Source organism: Ipomoea nil, unplaced genomic scaffold (genome assembly GCF_001879475.1).
Source record: "Ipomoea nil cultivar Tokyo-kokei standard unplaced genomic scaffold, Asagao_1.1 scaffold1043, whole genome shotgun sequence".
NCBI lineage: Eukaryota > Viridiplantae > Streptophyta > Magnoliopsida > Solanales > Convolvulaceae > Ipomoea > Ipomoea nil.
Window position 1 is genome coordinate 580,595 of NW_017617471.1, and position 20,919 is coordinate 601,513.

At 37.9% G+C, this 20,919-nt stretch overlaps 3 protein-coding genes across 4 annotated transcripts; 1 reads left to right on the forward strand and 2 right to left on the reverse strand.

The window, feature by feature from the left end:
• Window positions 1-9,759: 9,759 nt before the first annotated feature.
• On the reverse strand, window positions 9,760-11,980 carry LOC109181644. 2 transcript variants are annotated; one of them, XM_019331506.1, is made up of 6 exons: window positions 11,825-11,980; window positions 11,557-11,727; window positions 11,109-11,381; window positions 10,870-10,975; window positions 10,314-10,507; window positions 9,760-10,035 (listed from the first exon to the last, which is right to left on the reverse strand). In XM_019331506.1, the coding sequence occupies exons 3-6, from the start codon at window positions 11,366-11,368 to the stop codon at window positions 10,002-10,004; spliced, it is 594 nt and encodes a 197-aa protein (XP_019187051.1). In that variant the 5' UTR covers window positions 11,369-11,381; window positions 11,557-11,727; window positions 11,825-11,980; the 3' UTR covers window positions 9,760-10,001. The 2 variants fall into 2 exon arrangements, with proteins under 2 accessions (XP_019187051.1, XP_019187050.1); XM_019331505.1 differs by lacking the exon at window positions 11,557-11,727 and having other exon boundaries at window positions 11,825-11,979.
• Window positions 11,981-12,355: 375 nt separating this feature from the next.
• LOC109181642 (lateral signaling target protein 2 homolog) lies at window positions 12,356-14,102 on the forward strand. The gene has a single exon (XM_019331504.1). The coding sequence runs from the start codon at window positions 12,449-12,451 to the stop codon at window positions 14,009-14,011; it is 1,563 nt and encodes a 520-aa protein (XP_019187049.1). The 5' UTR covers window positions 12,356-12,448; the 3' UTR covers window positions 14,012-14,102.
• Window positions 14,038-19,524, reverse strand: LOC109181641 (pyruvate kinase 1, cytosolic-like). Its single transcript, XM_019331503.1, has 16 exons — window positions 19,327-19,524; window positions 19,103-19,199; window positions 18,896-18,993; window positions 18,381-18,536; window positions 18,193-18,270; window positions 17,590-17,721; window positions 17,365-17,445; window positions 17,142-17,213; window positions 16,932-17,021; window positions 16,689-16,833; window positions 16,246-16,334; window positions 15,881-15,976; window positions 15,709-15,776; window positions 15,476-15,575; window positions 15,005-15,064; window positions 14,038-14,449 (listed from the first exon to the last, which is right to left on the reverse strand). The coding sequence occupies exons 1-16, from the start codon at window positions 19,393-19,395 to the stop codon at window positions 14,297-14,299; spliced, it is 1,584 nt and encodes a 527-aa protein (XP_019187048.1). The 5' UTR covers window positions 19,396-19,524; the 3' UTR covers window positions 14,038-14,296.
• Window positions 19,525-20,919: the final 1,395 nt, after the last annotated feature.

Here is a 20,919-nt window from a genome sequence, read left to right on the forward strand (position 1 = left end):
TATATATATAATCGCACTCAGGTGCGAATGTTTTGCCCAGGCGCGAAATAGGAATGAATTCTGTTCGTCCACGTGTCCAGATATAATGGATGAGAAACACTGATTTTTTAAAAAAACGCGGTGGCATTTTCGTAAATAATTGAACATCGAAGTGCAAGTAAAATGTATTACAAGTGCATGTAAAATGTATTATAGGTGCAAGTAAAAATTTACACTGAGCATCAATACTTAGTTGCACCTATAGTTCTAAGTAGTTGCACCTATAGTTCTAAGTTGTTGCACCTGAGTGCATCCCTATATATATATATAGGGATGCACTCAGGTGCGAATAAGTGCTCAGGAGGGAAATGCGAACGAATCAGCGCGCGACACGTGTCCAGATCTAATAACTTAAAAAAAAATGCGGTGACATTTTCGTAAATAATTGAACATCGAAGTGCAAGTAAAATCACTTACAAGTGCACCTATTTTCACCTATAAGTGCATGTAATTTTGCCTTGTTAGCATTCACTTTCCGCAGACATTCATGCACCTAGGTGTGCTTATAACTATATGTGCAACTATTTATAACTATAGGTGCAACTACTTATAACTATATGTGCACCTACTTTCACCTATAAGTGCATGTAATTTTGTCTTGTTAACATTCATTGATCTGAGTTCAGCGGGTAGTAATACTCCTGAAAACCACTCGCAAACATTCATACACCTAGATGCAACTACTTATACCTATGTGTGCAACTACTTAGAATTATTGGTGCAACTACTTAGAACTATAAGTGCAACTAAGTATTGATGCTCAGTGTAAATTTTTACTTGCACCTATAATACATTTTACATGCACTTGTAATACATTTTACTTGCACTTCGATGTTCAATTATTTACGAAAATGCCACCGCGTTTTTTTTTAAAAATCATTGTTTCTCATCCATTAGATCTGGACACGTGGACGAACAGAATCCATTCCTATTTCGCGCCTGGGCGAGCCGTTCGCACCCGAGTGCAACTCTCTATATATATATATATATATATATATATATGATGGATTATATTATCACACAATGCACATAAGGAATGTTATTTAAGAGGTGTTTGCATGCATTTACAGCGAATTTTAACTATAAGGCTGTGTTTGGAAACTCGGAAAATGACTTCTGGAAGTCATTTTTTGGATTTTTGGTGTTTGGCTACACCTGGAAAATCCAGTTAACGGAAAATATTTTCCGTTGACTGGGGAAAATGACTTCCGCCAAATTTGGGCGGAAGTCGTTTTCCGTCTCTTCTCTTTCATTTTTTTTTTAAAAAAAAAAAATTCTGGCAGAATTGGGTTCTGCCGGAAGCCATATTATTATTATTTTGTTTTAAAGATTTAAAATGAATTTTTAATTCAGAATAAAAATAATTAAAATATTTAATTATACTTTTTTTTTGAAAGAAAAAATTTAATTATACCATTCTACTCATTTTCCAAAAAATAAACCAAACACACTAAAACAGTTTTCCAAATGCAACCAAACACTGAAAAAGGAAAATGTTTTTCAGAAAATGACTCATTTTCCAGAAACCATTTTCCAGAAGTCATTTTCCTGCTTTCCAAACGGACCCTAAATTAAAATCCTAATTTACCCCTTTCTAATAAACTATAGAGAGTTCCTATACAGAGAATTGAGAGAAACATGAAAATAAGAGTGATTGGAGAAAGATAAATTCAGTTCCAAGGGTTACATAAAAAGGTATTTTCTATGTAGTTTTTTTTTTTTTTTTTTTGACACCTGGATTTAGGTATTTAGTAGATTCAATAGTATATATACGTACGGTCAACTATATTTTTATACGCATTACTATATTTTGAAATTAGAAAAATTAAATTAAACACTCCTCAGTCACAGGCAGGTAAGGAGGTCTTATTGAAAAGTGTGGCACAGTCTATGCTCACTTTTTCTATGAGTGTCTTTTTACTACCTATGAATACTTGCACAGCCATTGAGAGAGCTATGAATCGTTACTGGTGGAGATCAGATCTAAGGATGATCAGGGCATCCATTGGAAGGTATGGGATAAATTGTGCATCCCTAAGAAATATGGGGGATTGGGCTTTAAGGAGTTGCATGCCTTTAATTTAGCAATGTTGGGGAAGCAGGCCTGGCGTTTACTCACCAAACCTGAATCATTGGTTTCCAGAATATATAAAGCCACGTACTATCCTAAAGGGACATTCTTTGATGCTTGTATAGGGAATAATCCAAGTTACTGCTGGCGTAGTATTATGGCTGCACAGGAATTAATTTGTGGGGGAGTCAGACGCAGGATTGGAAATGGGAAGGGAACTCTTATATGGGATCACCCATGGCTTCAGGATGAAAATAATACGAAAAGGATTGGAAATGGGAAGGGAACTCTTATATGGGATCACCCATGGCTTCAGGATGAAAATAATGCGAAAATAATCACTGACAAACCACCATACTTGGCGCAGGCAACTGTAATGGGATTAATAGATCAGGAAGCGGCGGCCTGGGATCATGATATTTTAACTGATATTTTCATCCCGGAGGATATGTGGTATTGGCATGGTGATATAACAGGAGAATACTCCGTAAAAAGCGGTTACAGGCAAATAGTGGGAAATTATGAACAGACGACAAGGATGTTTGATAAATGGCCCAAATTATGGAAGCTCAAAGTACCCCCGAGATAGAAAACATTTTTATGGAGAGCCTTGAATAATATATTGCCCGCAACAACGAACCTCATTATAAAGAGAGTGGAGATTAGTCCAACATGTGCTATGTGTGGGATTATGCATGAGAATGTTATGCACTCTTTGGTTAGATGTGATTATACAAGGAACATTTGGGCACAATCTCACCTTCCAATCCCCAATACGATATTTTCCATGCTTGGTTTAATGAGATATTAAATATTCTAGATGATGATGGAATTATTTATGTAGTAGGCCTACTATACTATATATGGCGAGCGATGAATGGAGCTGTGTGGGATGCATACTTGCCCAGACCACAAAAGACAATTGCAACGGTAACCGCAGCGATCCGGGCATGGCAAATTGCACACCCGGACCGCCCGCAACAGCAACACGCCCTGCGTGGATTGCCCACGGCAACATCCGAGCAGCGCCAAGGAGTGGCACAACAGCCTGCCGCCGTCCCGCCCACAAGCCACACGGCTGCCTCCCCATGGAATAAATGTTACTTTGATGCGGCCTTTTTCCATGCCACAAATAAGACCGCTGTTGGGGCAATTCTCCTAGACGAACAGGGATCGTATATCACAGCTCTACAGGCGCCATTGATAGACTGCTTCTCCCCGCTTATGGCAGAAGCAATTGCATGTAAAGAAGTGTTATCCTGGCTATGGGATCGTGGAGAGAGATCGGTAGACATACTAACGGATTGTTTGTTACTACAACAGTATTTATCACAAGCGAAGGATACACCACGTTCGTACCTCGGCTATGCCATTGACACCTGGATGGTTTCCTTTGATTATGTTTTAGTTAATTATGTTCCTAAATCGGATAATTGTTTAGCACATATTTTAGCCACTTCGGCCTTTAATTATTCAGCACCTATGTACTCGGACAATGGTCCGCCAGACTCTATTTCAACATATTTCCAATAAATGCCGCGCAGGCTCTTTCAAAAAAAAAAAAAAATTAAACACTCCTCAGCTCTTGTCTAACTAGTTCTTCCCTTTACTATATCCCATTAAAATTCTTCCTTGTTTTGGGTCTCATGCATGTCAAGTTCCCCCCGGAGAATACACCCGATTCAATTAATTTTAGACTAAACTAATTAAATTTTTTGTTTTAGTAAAATTGTTCACCAAACTAAATTATATATTTTGTTAATCGATTTACATAATTGAATTAACTCATTAATGATTTTTTCCAAAACTTTTAAACGTTAACCAAATTGATATAATGTAATTACCATCTGAGTTAATAAAATTGTTCACCGAACTGAATTATATATTTGGTTAATCGATCTACATAATTGAATTAACTCATTAATGATTTTTTCCAAAACTTTTAAACGTTAACCAAATTGATATAATGTAATTACCAACTGAGTTAATTTAGTTAATTGTTAATAATAAAAAATTTAGTTACTTGAATACTTCTTCAAATAATTACTCCGTAAGAGCATCCACACCAGAGGTTAATAAGGGGTTAATGTTAGATGAATAAACTTGGATGGAGATATTAAAAGATGTGGGGTGTAGTTATTTGAGGGAAGAATCCTCCTGCAAATATAGAAATAATGTCAGAAGAAAGAAAAATAATAATAATAATAATAATAATAATAATAATAATAATAATAATAATAATAATAATAAGCAACACAAGCTGTGCGCGTTTGCGCACAGCCTGTGGCCACACGGGCGCGTGCAGTGCACGCGCCCGTGTACGGACAGCGCGCCTGACGCTTCATTTTTTTATTTTTTTATTTTTTTCAATTTCGGTTTTCTCTTTTTTTTTTTCTTTTTTTTTTCTCTCCCCTCCCACTTTCTCTTTCTCGTCCGGGTGGGTGGGTAACGAGGCCAGAGACGGTGAGGACCTCAAGGCCGGGGACGGTGGGGACCTCGACGCCGGCAATGGCAACGACAGGTAGATTTGGGTGCTCTCTCTTCTAGGGCCGGTTTTTAGATTTTTGTGGCCCTGTTCGGGTAAATAAATAAGCCCCTACCAAAATTAAAATCTTTAAAACTAATACCGTAATTTTATTATCTAAATATATAACAAAAAAAATCCGTGCATCGCACGCACATTGCACGCGCACTGCACGAATAATTGGGCAATTATTTGCTCGAATTCAAGCAAAGATAACATAAAAAAACATATTCGATACAACCCATTTCATCAATTGCACTATATAAAATCTTTTCTGTGCAACGCGCAGGTAAAAATAGACATATTATGGAATAATAATAATAATAGTGTGCACAAGTTTTGAATCTTAGACCTCAAAGTTAAAATACAATAAATACATGCTCCTACTATTTCTTTATAAAGCCTTTTAAGTTTAATTAAAAACTTTTAATTTTTATTTCTAAACTAACTAGGTAAAAACATTATATTAATTAGTTCAAGATGGAATTTAGTACCAAAGAATAATAACATAGTCATCTAAACGAAATAAAAGTAAAAGGTGGTTAAAAAAAAGTATAATAAATAATAATCGTAACGATGCAATATGAGAAGTTTATACATAGCTAGTACTAATAATTGTAACGATGCAATATTCGTTACTCGACCTTCTATACTTATAAACAATATGTTGACTTACCCAACTGATGATTTGATATAATTGTCATTATATTATCAAAAGTATTTTTAAACTTTATATTATCACCTGTGATAATAAATTGTCATTATATTATTGGTAATAAAATAAAATGTGGTGTGCAAAGTTTGATAGAAAAAAAAAAAGTAAAAAATTGTATCTGAGAGGGAGTACGACGTACTGCGGCCAAGTCATGGACATAAATAAGGTAATGTTGGTGTTCGCTCACGTTATCCTATGTGAAGATCAGAGAGGCAATGTTGTTTCGACCAAGACAAAGTAACACCCTCCAATAATTTGTGGACTAACCTCCATCAATATAATTCCCTCTAGCCTAGATATTTTCTTCTTTTACGGCTCCATATAATACGCAACGGAAGAAACATTTTGAGCAAGCTTCTGGCTCCTGTGCTTACATTAATAATTCAGGGGAAAAAAATAATATAAGTATATAACTCAAGGGAAAAAAGTGCTAATTTTCCTCTTTTTTTTTTTTTTTTTTGTTCTAAATACAAAATTAGGGTTGATATATTATATGGTTGTTTAAATTGTTCTTGTGGAATTTGACCATTGCTTCGGTAGTTATTCTTATTTGAAAAATTATATGGTTGTTGCTTCAATACTTAAATATTAAGTAGTGGTGAATTCTTGCAATATTAAGTAATAATGAAAAATAATACTGTTGGTTTAACGACTTAATATATATTAAGTAGTAATGGTAAATTCATTTTTATTTCCAAGAAAATCATACCGTTGCCTGATCTCCAACGGCTAGATAATTAAGAACGTCATGGATGACGATCGAAAATATATAATTCAGGCAATTTGTTGATCTCCCATGCCCCACACACATTAATATAAAAACGTCTGAGTTATTGATGACTATCTCATCGAAGGTCTTATATATATACCCTTGAATTGGATCTTTAATTTGCTAAATTAACTCTAAGCGAGCTGAGTGAGGATGTGTCCACCCCCAAATGCAAATCTTCCTAACCAATTTGCAGCTTCGTCCCCAACACTACCACTCCAAGGTGGTTCCCCATCATCATCTGTTTCACATGCCCAATCCAAAAACGCCAAACGTAGGTGTGGCCCTACCTTCCCTTTGCCAAAACCTAGCTACTATAACCTAGACCCTAATGTGGCTCACACCATAAAGCCAAGAATTTCCCTTTTACACCTTTCTAAAGCCAAACAACTTTTAGGACCAAACGTTGAGATTATCAACGTGAATCCTGAAATCTCGATCGCTGATCATTGCTCTGTCGATGCCAATTCCTTAGAAGTAGGCGTGCATTACGACTCGATCAAGTGCGGCCTTCGCTTTCCTCTACACCCGTTCATCTCAGAATTTCTGAATACCCATAAAATTATACCAGCTCAATTAGCACCTAATGGGTATAAATTTCTAGTCGTTTTTCTGAATGTTTGTAAGGAATGCGAAATTCCTCCGTCTCAGTCTCTCTTCCATTACTTGTTCAATGTTGAATCTGGCACACGGGCTGAAAACCAGAGCTTTGTCACCATCTCCTCTCGTCGTGGTCTTAAATTTGTGACGGACCTTCCCTCCCCCCACAATGGTTGGAAAGAAAGGTTTTTCAAAGTGCGACTCCCAGCGTCTCTAATATGTTTCGTTAATGTCTGGGCCACCCGGGTTATACATTTCCCCATGCCGGAAGAAACGCATGAACTCTTGACCCATGCGAAGAAAATAGCCGGTGTTCCTCGCTCCTGTAATTACTATGCCAGTGAGGAGAAAGTTGAGAATCTATATGGGCTTAAAGAAGCTGAAGCTGCAGCTGCACCACCAGAGGTAGTAACCATACCAACTGATGATGATCTTATGGAGGCCAAACCCGAGATTGATGAGGTTGTGGTGGAATCTACTAAAGAGATGAGTGAGAAAATCAAAGCTTTGGAGGCCCAAATCTTTTTTGCTCGACAAGCTGGGATTGATGACTTCAAAAAGTCCCCAGAATTTCAGCAATCTGCACTGGAGTACATCCATAGCAATCTAGATGCATTCTTGGCTTGGGAACTTGCTGACAAGTCCCGACGTAAGGCTTTTTTCAGAATTATGGATGATAATCCTGCTTGGATAAGGAAGAAGCTCTGAGAAGTAGTCTAGCTATTACAAATATTGCCATTAATGTTAATTAGCTTATTGTATTGTCTGTAGCAACTCATGGCATTATGTAATTGTGGCGAGCTGAGCTTCCCTTATTTTAGATAGTGAAAATTTAACGTGATTAAATATTACAGAATTATATAGATAAATCATACACAATCACATATAGATAAATCACATCACATATATAAAGAATAATTGAGATAGTGAAAATTCAACGTGATTAAAAATTACAAAAGGCATTAATTAAAAAAAAAAAAAAACATAATCCAGTGAATTCACTTGATCTGTGGTCCACACAACGCAATATGCTTCGGCTTTCGAGAGCTCCCAGTTCTTCTCCATCCCTCTGCACCCAATTCCTCAGAACTCCATAACCTCAGTCCGGTCCGACCCGATTCCCGGGGTGTCGGCCTTCGGCTCCGGTCCTATTGCGGGCGGATTCTTTTCCGGTCTGATTGCCGTGGGTTCTTATCCGGCCCCATCAACTCAGGCCCTTTGGGATCAAAAGGCAATTGTCTAAGCATAATTTCACATTTTCACGTATATACGGTGGAATGAAGGGGAGAGAAGGGCGACTAAAAGCGGCGTAAAATGGCCGGGCAGACTGTCAGTAATCCCGGCGCGACTGCCAGAGCGAACGCCGGCGGCGGAGGCAATGCTTCGAATGCTTTGTACTTGAACTCATTCCGCATCTCGGCTGCCGCTGACAGATTAGCTATGCACGTGGGCCCTCAACCGAAAACCGATCTCGTAGAGTTCTGCCAGCTCTGCCTTTCCCTAGCCAGGAGGTCGTCGGCGATTCCTGTTCTGGAAGCTTCTCCGACCGGTCATAATTTCTCTCTCTTTTCTCTTATTATTATTTTTATTTTTATTTTATTTAAGCTGTCATTATTATTATTTATTTATTAGAGCCCTTGTTTCCTATTCCTATTCACTATTATTAGTTTCCTCGCCCTTGTTTCCTATTCCTATTCACTAGTTTCCTAATCCTATTACTAATATTATTCTATATATATACAAGAATGAGTAGAGTATTTTATTATTGTTTTCTTCTTCTTCATATTCTAACATCTATTTTGCTAGACATGGAGAGTTTTTTTTATTTTCTCATTACAATGGTAGGAGTTTGTTTGTGGTGTGCATGTGTAAGGTGGTGTTCCATCAGCACGCCACCTCCAACTGCGGCGGGAGAGAGCACAGGCGGCAACAACGTTAATGTGGAAGCACAAGTAGTCTCAGAAGTAAGGTTAAATATTAAAAGCTTCGAGGATGGGAGCTTAAAGGGAGAGGAGAAAGAGAAGGAATGCATTATTTGTATCACTGGTTTCCAAAAAGGCGAAATCTCCACGGTTCTCTGCCCATGCAACCATAAATTTCATTCGGATTGCATTGCTATTTGGTTGGTACTTCACCAGACTTGCCCCATATGTAGAGCTAGTACTCTTCTCCTTGTTTCTTGATCTGTGATCTATCAATCACATGTTTCTTGTACCTATTTTGTCATATTGATTCTTGATTCTTGATTCCTCATTTTTAAAATTTGGAAATTAATGTAGAATTATTCCCGTCTCATTATTGTGTATGGTTAGATGTACTTGCTTTTAGATAGTATTATACAGTATCTGGAGTTGTGAACTTTTTTCTCCGGGAAATCATTCTTCCTTCTGGCTTTTGCTTGTTCATTCCTATTTTATTTTGATATCTCAATTTTGCAATCTATTGCTGCTTTTATCTGAGAGTTTAGGAAATCAAACCTATATAACATCATCTATATTGCTGTAACTTTTATAACAATCTATATATGTCATCATTTTTACTTAAGAATTCAGGTGTTATCTCAATGCACATTATAGGCTACTATCTCTTCACATACACATACACAGAGTCTAGTAAATAGTAATGCTATTATTGGCTTTCACTATTTCTCATTCTTGTATCTAATCGTTTTATAGGAAAGCTATACACACTATTTCTCATTCTTGTATCTAATAACGGTATCGGATCGTTTTATAGGAAAGCTATTCATCGTTTTATAGGAAAGCTATTCATCGGCGGCTAATATTTTGCAAGGTGAAAGTCAAAATTATGAATATATTATCTTGCATTTATATACTTTAAATTACTGATTTAAATAAACAAATTTAACAAACAAATTTAAAAAACATTTATTTACCTATGCATGAATATCTCATATATAATATTACATTGATATATTTTGAAATACTTATTTAAAAATAATTTAATACTTATTTAAAAATAATTGCGCAAAGCACCTAAAAAAACTAGTGTATATATATATATAAAAGAGCTATAACATCATTACTTATTATTATGTTTGATGGTAAAGAGACAGGTCTTTCAACAATAAGTCCAAAATTAAACTATAGCACACTCTTCTTCAAACAGATCTATCATATGAAACTGGCATCCGTAATCTATTATAAACAACTGTTGTGGTTCAAAAGTTGGCACAACTTGAACCATTATCTAAAGCATTGAACTATCATATGATTTGTCACTGTGCCTGCAGGGATATTCTGGGATGTGTCTTCTTGCTCCATTACAGATGTTTTAGGAACTTTCTTGTGCTGCTTCTGCAAAACAATTGAACAGTAACATTAAGAAAATAATATACATACTTCAGTACTATGTGATAACAAAGACTCATCATCTCCAATTGCAATAAACTACTTATTGACCACTCAATAAAAATCTTTTATCTCCAATTGTATGATACATACTTGTGATAATAAGATGTTTTATGTGGAAAAACAGACGCATATCCATCCCAACAATGAAAAAATCAATAAACCATGCAGACATTGCTAAAAAAGGAAGACAGCAAGCAATATTTCTTAAGACAGTGACCCACCTCAAAATCCTATGGCCTTCCCTTTCCATTAACTCTTTGTAGCGACTCATCTCAAACTCCACTCCCCTTTTAATTATCTGTTTGTAAGCATTTGGCCTACGTGCTTTGATGATGTTCCATAATATCCTACCACCTGTTCTAAAGCACCGGCCATCAGCAGTCTTCTGTCCACCACAAGCCTGAATTGCTTGTGCCTGCAAATGGTATTATATTTTTATTTGAACAGAATTGCACATGACAAAATCTGGACTTTAATATTTTAAATTCTCCAAGTATAGATAACAAGCACTGCTGGAAATTATGGAATTTCCGACCACCTGAAAGTGATCTTAAATCAAGTGAAAAGTCTAGTTCCGACCACTTTTTTTTGCTTTCGACTTGATTTAAGAAAGTTCAATTAGTTAGAAATTCCATAATTTCCAGCAGTGAAGCAAGCCTAGCCATTCATAAATTTTTAGGCACCAGCTCATGTATGAAAGAAGCTTGCTAGTACATTTAATAAGAAGAAATAAAATACACGAGAACGAGTTTCAAACAGAATGTGAACCTAGCTTACCTCTTTGACAAGATTACGGACAGCTGATAGACCAAGACATGCTACAGCCTCCCATATCAAATAAGATTTTCTTTCTCCAAATTGTCTACACACATTTGTAACAAAGCTACAACAGAGAATAGTATAATATCAGCACTCATATCCTACAAATATATGAAACATACCCCCAATTTCCCAAATTAAAGTTTCCTGAAAGAAAGAAAGAAAGATTCTATTTTCATGCACTGCACAGTACAAACCAGTTCATATGATTAAGACTTGGAAATGGGGTGCCTTTATTTCCCTTGTTCTTCTCCTTCTTCCTGCCAGACTCTTTATTAACTAAGGTCTCAGTTCCAATAGTTCCAGACCTAGTTTGTTGTGATTCTATATTGGAAACTAATTTAGTCTTAGAAAACATCTTCACCAATTCTCCCTCCTCAAACTCACACATCTTAATGTCTTTGCCATCCTCAAAATTCTCTTGAAGGCTATTTGGTATGCCATATCCAGTCTCCATGAAACCTATCAAACTGCAATGAAGTTCAAAGCAATATCATTACTACTCTTCCCAAAACATGTTAACATGGAAATTCTTAATTATCAAGAAACTTTCAACTTATGAATCAATTAGATGATTCAATTTCCCCAAATAATGGAGAAAAGCACGAAAAAAAAAAACCACTGTAATGTAAACACAAATAGTACCGTTCGAATGATTATATTAAATTCAAGATGAATGCTTCTTTAGAGCTTTGGATGGTGATTCGGAATGAGATGAATGCCTTTATTTATAGTGCTGAGAATGTGAGACTCCCACTTCATCTCAAACTAAACTCTCACTTCATCTCAAATTAGACTCCCACTTCATCTCAAACTCTTGGATATTATATAAAAATTATGCATGATTAGAAGTATAAAACATGTAATAAATTTGAAAGAATTAAAGAGTTAAAATACCAAATTAATAAATTACCTGTGGTTGGACTGGTTGCCTAAGACGCTTCATTGGTGGAGTGCAGCGTCGCTGTTTCGCTAAGGCAGAGGTCGCAACCGGCGACCGGCGACCGGCGAGGAGTTAGGGACGACCGGACGACGCAGATTTACAAATCGCAATAAGTTAGGGTCCGGCGGTTCGCAAATCGCAATACTAATTACTAAAGCTAAATGGGCCAGGCTGAGCCCATTCCTCACGATACAAATGAAAGCCCAACAATTTCACTGTAAGCCCATTTACACTGAACCCAAGCCCGCAGCCCCCAAAATATCTCCCTCCCCCCCGACCTGCCGGCCCCACAGCTCACTCCCGTAGGGCCCCACAAACCCCACTTTTCACAGATAAGATGACATCGTGTCATCAAAGGGAGTCCTCTTCACAAAACTGCATCTTCACCTTCCACCGCTTATCTCACTGCCACCTCCCCTCATTCAACGGCCAAGATCCAATCCACCCCAAACTTATACTATAAAAGTTAGGTCAAAAACAACATCAAACAAAGGTTTAAAAGGTGACAGACAGTTTTGGAGAATCCTGTGGTCTCTCTCTCTCTATATCTATCTATCTCTCTCCTCCGGCTATATCTCGAAGGGAATAAAAACCATGGGCAGTGGTTTCAACCTTCACACTCCAAAACCAAAACCTCCAAACCTCAAAACCAGCTACACATGTCTTACTATTCCTCCATTAAATGCCTCTTTATCTATCCCTGGCAATCCCATTCTTGAAAACTACAATCCATCCATCCATCCAAATACACAGCAAAACTTATGCCATTTTAGCTCGACCCAAAAAAATTTCTGCATTTTTATCATCTCAGCTCCTCAAAAAGATAGCTTCTTTCTGTGTAAAAGTGGTGGGTCGTCGTCAAGATTTGATCTTTTTATGGAGTCTGGTGGGATGTATTCAAGCATGGGATCTGGGATGCTTGGGCTAGAAATGTCACTCCACCATCAAAACCCTAACCACATTCAGCAACAGCAGCAGTCCATGGTGGCGTTTGACCACCACCACCATCACCAGAGTCAACCTGCTGCAAAACCAGGAGTTTATGGCTATGGCGGTAAGCCGAAAGCTCAGGGGTTAACTCTGAGTGATGAAGATGAGCCTGCCGGGGGGCCCACTGCCGATCAGAGCAGTGCTGAAGATGGGAAGAGGAAGATGTCGCCATGGCAGAGGATGAAATGGACGGATGATATGGTGAAGCTGCTGATCATGGTGGTGTATTATATTGGGGATGAAGGCGTGCCTGACGGCGGGGCTAACGAGAAGAAGGGCGGCCATGGCGGCGGCGTTTTGCAGAAGAAAGGGAAATGGAAATCGGTTTCCCGGGCGATGATGGAGCGAGGATTCTCCGTTTCCCCCCAGCAATGCGAGGATAAATTCAACGATTTGAACAAGCGATACAAAAGGGTGAATGATATTCTCGGAAAAGGGACTGCCTGTCGCGTCGTGGAGAATCAAAGCTTGCTTGAATCCATGGATTTATCGCCTAAGATGAAGGAGGAAGTCAAGAAATTACTAAATTCCAAGCACTTATTCTTCCGAGAAATGTGCGCCTATCACAACAGCTGCAGCCACGGCGGCGCCACCGCCGGAACCGCCGCAGACGGTTCCTCGGAGCCGCCTGCTCCTCAACAAAACTGCTTGCATTCCAACGAGAGTGCAAGAATCGAGTCTAATTTAGCCGTTAAAGCCCCGGAAGAAGGCTGCGAAAGCGACCAAGAAGAATCCGACTCTGACGAAGAAGATGACGATCACGGCGTGGAGGAGGAAGAAGAACAAGGATCAAGAAAGCGACAGAAAAAAACGGGATCATTTTCGCCAATGCTTCAGCAACTAAGCACAGAACTAACAAATCTATGCCAAGACGGCACCCGAAGCCCCCTGGAAAAGCGGCACTGGATAAGAGCAAGAATGATGCAGCTTGAAGAACAGCAAATCGGATTCGATTCCCAGAAACTGGAGCTCGCGAAGCAGCGGCTTAAATGGGAGAAATACAGCAGCAAAAAGGAGAGGGAGATGGAGAAGGAGAAGCTCACAAATGAACGGAAGCGATTGGAGAATGACAGAATGGTCATTCTGCTTCAGCAGAAAGAGTTAGAGCTTCTTGATCATCTTCATCACCAAAGAACCACTGACCCATCCCACTCTGTTACAGGATAGAACCCATGTAAAAAAAACACATAACATAGGATCATCAACTGTCTTGTTTCTGTAACATCATACAATAATTTCATTTACATCTCTGTTTTACCAAAGCTCAGAAACCAACATAGTCTCTGCTTATTCATTCTGGGAGCTCTGATTCTTGTCTCTGAATGAAATGAACCATGAAGCCCAGAATCGGTTTTTATTAATTAGTCAACATGTTAACCAGTACAACGTTATCCTAACAAAATAGTGATGGTGTGGCAACTCAAAACAAATGCAGCAGGGAGATACAAGTCTTTATTCTTCGAGCTCGATAATCTTGACCACAGATGCGTCGCCAACTTTCTGGCACACCACAACTCGGTCGTGTGATTTCACAACCCCTGAGGCCTTGCCATGATCAAGTGCAACTTTCAGGATTGACTCGTTGGTGGCATTGGTAGACTCGGCCTGAAAATTCATCACACATGAGAGTCGGATAAGACTGAATAGCAAAGGGCGAGAGAAGAATAGTGTTACATTCAATGACTCGAACCCAAACCTTCTCAAGAGAGCCTGGGAAACAGTGTTACATTCAATGACTCGAACCCAAACCTTCTCAAGAGAGCCTGGGAAACGAGGTTCATGCAAACTAAACACACCAAACTCGTGTTTTATGGGGTAGTTAATATTAAGGGAAAATGACATATTTGGTCTTTGAGTTATACCTGGATATACTTCTATAATGAATTTCAATCCAAATCTAATGAAATATTAGCAAAAAAAAGACTAAATTTGTCACTTTGAGATTAACTAAATGACCAAAAATAGGCACGACAATAACGGGGGTGAGTCTATACCTAAGGTATATCTCAGGAACCAAATATGTCATTTTCCCTAATATTAAGGTTTCAACAACTCTTAGAGCAAAAGAAACGAGTATCAAGTAATATATGAGTTTTAAGCTCCAAATTTCAATTGGCCAACGAAAGGCAAATTCAATCTCAAGGGAAATGAGAAACTTACAGAATGCCGGGGATCAGCAAGCATGGGGAAAAGTCCACGCACAATAAGGGACTGCCTTGCCTGACCACGAAGAAGAAGAAGACTAATAAATACATCTAACAGCTCAAACGTGCAAAAAATGTAAGGCTTTTAGCTGATTTAGTAAATGTTGAAGCACGAAACATAAGGTCTCGGGTTTGAAGTCCATGTTGATTGTATTGGGAGTTTATAAAATTAGTGTAAACGGGGTCGTTGGAGAAAATGGTTAGTTTATTAAACACCGTTAGGAAGTTGGGTATCTGCCAAATAAACACGGTGACAATCTAGGATCATTAGGAGATGTCTTTTTCTTTGTAGCCTCACGTGGTTAATTGCTGCAATTACTAATAGAAAATTATCAATTTGCTTAGTGATTAATTATTTATCCGCTTAATTCAAACGGGTAGAAAAGGGAAGCGGAAAAGATGTCAAAAACATCAATTAATGGCATACCTCAAATGCACCGGTAAAACTCCACTTTAGTTGATTTGTCTTGAGCCGAGGAATGACAACTGATATTACAGGCATTGTTGGCCTATATTTTGCTATTAATCTGCACTCAAATGAGCAAAAAGAAAATCTTACGTCGACCACAAATAAAACGGCACTATAAGAGACTTCTAAACACCTCATTGCAACTTAAAAGTTAAAACCAGAAAAAGTAAAACAACTAACTAATAAAGTACCTTGCAGCCCTTCCAGACGAAGTAAAGCAAATAATAACAGAAGCTTTCACTTTGATAGCCGCACGCACCTAAAGAGTTAAGTAGGAAATAGAAACATTTCATTTCTTTGCGGGTAAAAAAAAAAAACCGTTTTTTCCCCCCTTTGAAGAGCAAGATGAAACAGTTGAAATACCGCAGATGAAGCGATTGATTCCAAGTGCGTCATTGGCTCCCCTACAAATTTGACAGTCTTCTTAAAGTAGAGATCTTGGTTAAAGACCTTCTCTGCCTGCATAGATATTTGGAGTAGATGCTTACTATTTAACAGAAAAGCTCAACTATGAGTTTACACAAATTACTTTTACGCTTTTTGGATAAGAAATACAACGTAATTACTCCATATATGTGTGTGTGTGTGTGTTTAAAGACACAATGCCGAGGATTCAAACCTAAGCCAAGTCTTTATGCAAAAACAATCATAAAGGTTAGTTCTCTACAGCATTCCAACCTAGTCGAGACCAAAAAGTGAGGACAGAAACTAAAGTGTTCTTAACCTACCTCGGAGCAAATTTTGCCTACAATAGAAATACACTCAATAGGGTACAACCCGCGCAAAGTCTCAGCACCAAGAAGAATTGCATCCGTTCCTGCAAGATGTCACAATGGTAACTAATGAGATGAAAATAAACATAAAGCTTTAGAATTATTATGTTCTTCTAAATGAGCAATATAAAAGTTATCGAAACCAGCTTGATTGGCGTGAGTGGTCGTGCACTATCATCATCCCTTAAGAGAGATCGGGAGTTCGAACCCCCTCTCGTATGGAAAAACCAATATGACCATCACTTTGCCCCTTAACTGGGCCGGCCCGGTGCGAATGGGGATTAGTCTGAGTATGATACGGGCTTAAATGTGCCTCCTACAGTTAGGGCCTGCTCAGGACACCTCATGGTCTGACCAAAAAAAAATATTAAAGTTATTGAATAAGTAGCAAGACCAACCATCCAAGACGGCATTAGCAACATCAGTAGCCTCGGCACGAGTAGGTCTAAGGTTGTCAGTCATACTATCAACAACACGTGTTATTACAGCAGGCTTTCCAACCATATTGCACTTATGAACAGCAGCCTTCTGGAACAAAAACACCTGCAATCCCCACCGCACATTTCTAATAAGCAAGATACTCTCGGGGAACCATACTTCATAACTATGAAGTATCCAAGAAAAGATGTTCTTGTGTTAACCTTCTCGGGTGGAAGATCTATGCCAAGATTTCCGCGAGAAAGAATGATACCATCAGCCACTTGAAGAATCTCATCAAAATGATTTAATCCCTGTGGATATAGAAAGAACAAACTGTTAAATCCTAGCAATATTGCCCGTTATTAAAATGGCACCAACCTAACGTGAGAGCAACAGCAACCTCGCAGTAAATCCTAACATCCAAAACTTACCTCTACATTATCAATTTTAGCAAATATTTGCGTCTGACTTAGGTCACCCAGCTTAGACAGAAAATCACGAGCCTGAATGAAAGCACAAACCCAACATGAGCCAAATTGGTAATGAATAATGAACCATCTACACTAACTAATAAAATTGTCTAGGGCATCCGAAGAGCTCAAAATATGGATTAATGAATCAAACTAAAAGGATATAACAAAATATTAAGCTTACTTCACGAATATCTTCAGCATGCCTTGTATATGATAGTGAAAGGAAGTCAATTTTGTTTTCCGCTCCCCATGTGCTTATAGCCTAAAACAAAGTTAATATGGCCCATACGGCCAATTATTAATGAAAATGCATTGCAGAAAAAAGGAATAAACGTGAGAAAGGAACTAAAAGTATTTTAATGGACAGGCAAAGTTGTTTGCAGTGCTAAGAAGTTCTAATTAATACCTCTTTATCTTTATCAGTGAGAGTAGGCAAATCTATATGAATTTGAGAAGCATGTAGAGTGAACAATGACCCAGCCAAAGTTGCAGTGTTCTTTATTATGCAAACCACATCTTCGCCCTGCACTTCATCTACCTGCACAACCCATTAGAGGCTTAAATTCACAAAACCAATCTTACCTAGCACTATGATACAGAAGATAGATCACTAAATTTCTTCAATGAAGTTGACCTCAAAAGTAATAGTTAGACCCCCAACACTAGAAAGAGCAGTAATATGAAATCCACTCAACCACTATCAAAACTCTGGCACCCCCAACCAGCTTGGTTGGCGTGAGTGGTCGTGCACTCTCATCCCTTAAGAGAGGTCGGGAGTTCGAACCCCTCTCGTATGGAAAAACCAATCTGGCCAGCACTTTGCCCCTTAATTGGGCCGACCCGGTGCGAATGGGGATTAGTCCGAGTACGGTACGGGCTTAAAGGTGCCTCCTATAGTTAGGGCCTGCTCAGGACACCTCATGGCCTGACCAAAAAAAAAACTCTGGCACCCCCAAATGACATGCCATGAGAAAAAGGAATGAATCAGAGTAGGAACTTCTCTCGATACCTCTAGCCAAACGGAAGTAGCCTCACTTCCTGTGAAGAGGTACCGACCAATAAAAATGGTGTCTCCCTTCTTCACAGCCTGCAAAAAAAAGGTCTAGTTTAGAAGAAGCAAAAAATATGTTGACCAACACCTATAAAGTAACAAACATAAATTTAGAATAATAAAGAGGACTGTGAAATGGAACGAACCTTAGCCAAGCCAGCGAAATTGATTGGCAACACTTCCGAAGATGCTTCTTGACCCTTATCAGGTGTCAAAGTTACAGCAGCATCTGCCTTCAGTGAAATAGCGGTCTTGTTTTTGTTAACAACCTGCAACTCAGGGCCAACAGTATCCAACATAACCTGAAAATATCACCAAAAGCACATTATAATTCCTTTTGTCAGCACACTGAAGAGTAACCTAGCCCAGCCTATGTAGTGCACAGAAATACTCCTAACATAAAAGCGTTTAAATAAATCATGTCTGCAGTTAATCACACATGTAAGAGGTCTCAGCTGCTAGCTGCTTCTATAGCCAACACTATACTCTGAATTAGATAAAACTTACACCACTCTGAAGAAACTTATTGATAGGTTATTCTTTCATTTTGGACCCAAAAATGATGGTTTTCAAATGGCTAAGTGTCACCAGATAGGTAAAGAATTTATTTATGCTAGCCTATTTTATTCACAAGATGAATGAGCAAGGAATAAATACATACAGCACAGAGCTTCTTAGTGCTCTTTATAGCGGTCTTCAAATTCTCCAAAGTCTCCTGGTGATAATTGGGGTCTCCCCAAGAAAAATCGAATCTTGCCACTACCGATCGGTCAACAAAACCATAAAACATTAAAAATCACTTTTTTTGAAGCACTGATAAGTGATAAGTACAAGCACACCAACAAACGAACTGGAATCCTTAAATTACCAGACATCCCAGCGTTAAGGCAGCCGGAGATGACCTCCACAGATCGAGACTTGGGACCCAACGTCCCCACGATCTTCGTCAATGCTGGGAAAAAACTCTGAAGCAATTACCATATGACAATCAGGAAAATACCCAGAAACGAAGACCAAATAAATCATCAAAGCAGAAAAAAGACTTGTTAAATCAGGTAGATTGTGAGTAAATATCAACTATCTGCGACTTACAGCTTTGGATGGCTCCAAGATGGAGGCCATCCTGATGGGTTCCTCGAGTAGCAAGTGATTCGAATGCATCTTTGCTGAAAACCAGTGGGCTAACTGCAAGAGAGGATGAGAGCTTGAAAAAGAGAGAAACTGTAGAAACAAGTAGACCGAGCTTAGTATGCTTTTTTTTAGTTGTGCCTTGCGTAAATTTTCATTTTTGTTGTTAATAGTAATTTATAGTTTTGTGGAATATGCTTTCAGTTTCAGCCAGTTCTGTTCATGTGGACCACGAAAGTAGTGGCCAGATTATCAGAAGCACTACATAATTTAGAGGAGGAAAACGTTAGATTCACATAAATTGATGGGGTTGATGTAACTTCATTTAATTGTTTTATGGTGAAATATACTAATTTCAAATATGTCAACTATCATGTAGTGTGATGACATATTGATTATTGTTCTAAATGAATGGTTATAGATTTGAACTTTTATGAATTTTAGAATTTTTTATATTTTAATGAACAACACAAAAAACCATGTTTTGCAGTGGACTTAAAATTATCTCTACTCAATTCTCTTTCTTTCACATCATATTAGGCCCCACAAAAAACTCCAAAAAAAATCACATCCTTGTATTTTCAATAGTTGTAGTTTTTGCAAGTGTAATTCTGAAATAAAAGATGAGAAGGGAGGGAAAAAAATAAATCTAAAAAAAAAACAAAAATAATAAAGATTTATGCTTCCGGCTGGGCACAAGATTTGCGCCTCACGCAAGGTATTATGACTTTTCTTCTTTGTTGGTGGGGCCTACATGTTGACAAAAATCAAACTCCTTCATTTCAGGGGCTCACTTACTTTCTCTCATCAACATACTATTAGCCTCCTCAAAAACCTCTCCAACAACTATTAATAGGGATGCCCTTAAGTAAATATGTTGTAAGGTTTAATAAAGCTTCTTTTTAATGCATTTAATGAAAAATGATGCAATTAAATTCAAGTCTAAATCTCCTACCATTAATTACAACTTCAACTCAAAAGTGATTTCTAATAATTAAGTTTTAACTTCACTTCATTGTGCCTAACAATTAAATTGTAACATGTAATTTGTAGGGGTGTTCATTCGGTTAACCGAACCGTTTTAACCGATTTTTTTTTTTACTTTAACCGTTAACCGAACCAAAATTTACTCTACCGAATTGATCGAACCGAACTTTTTTTCGGTTAATCGGTCGGTTAACCGATTAACCGAAATTTTTAACCCTAAATTTTAAAATCCATAAAATTATTCCTAAAATAAGAATTCCAATTAAAATAAAATGCATATCATAATAAATTCATATTATTATTTATTCTATTTGACATTTTGACTATTTATGATTTTAGTAATTATATATTTAATATTTAATACGGAGTATATTATATATTATATATATTCCAAAATTCGGTTAACCGTTCGATTAATTCGGTTAACCGATACTTTCGAACCGAATTAACCGTTAACCGAATTTTGTGAAAACCTTTAACCATTAACCGAACCGAAATATTTCGGTTCGAAAACGGTTAACCGAATTTCGTCGGTTCGGTCGGTTAACCGAAATTTCTCCGAAATTTGCA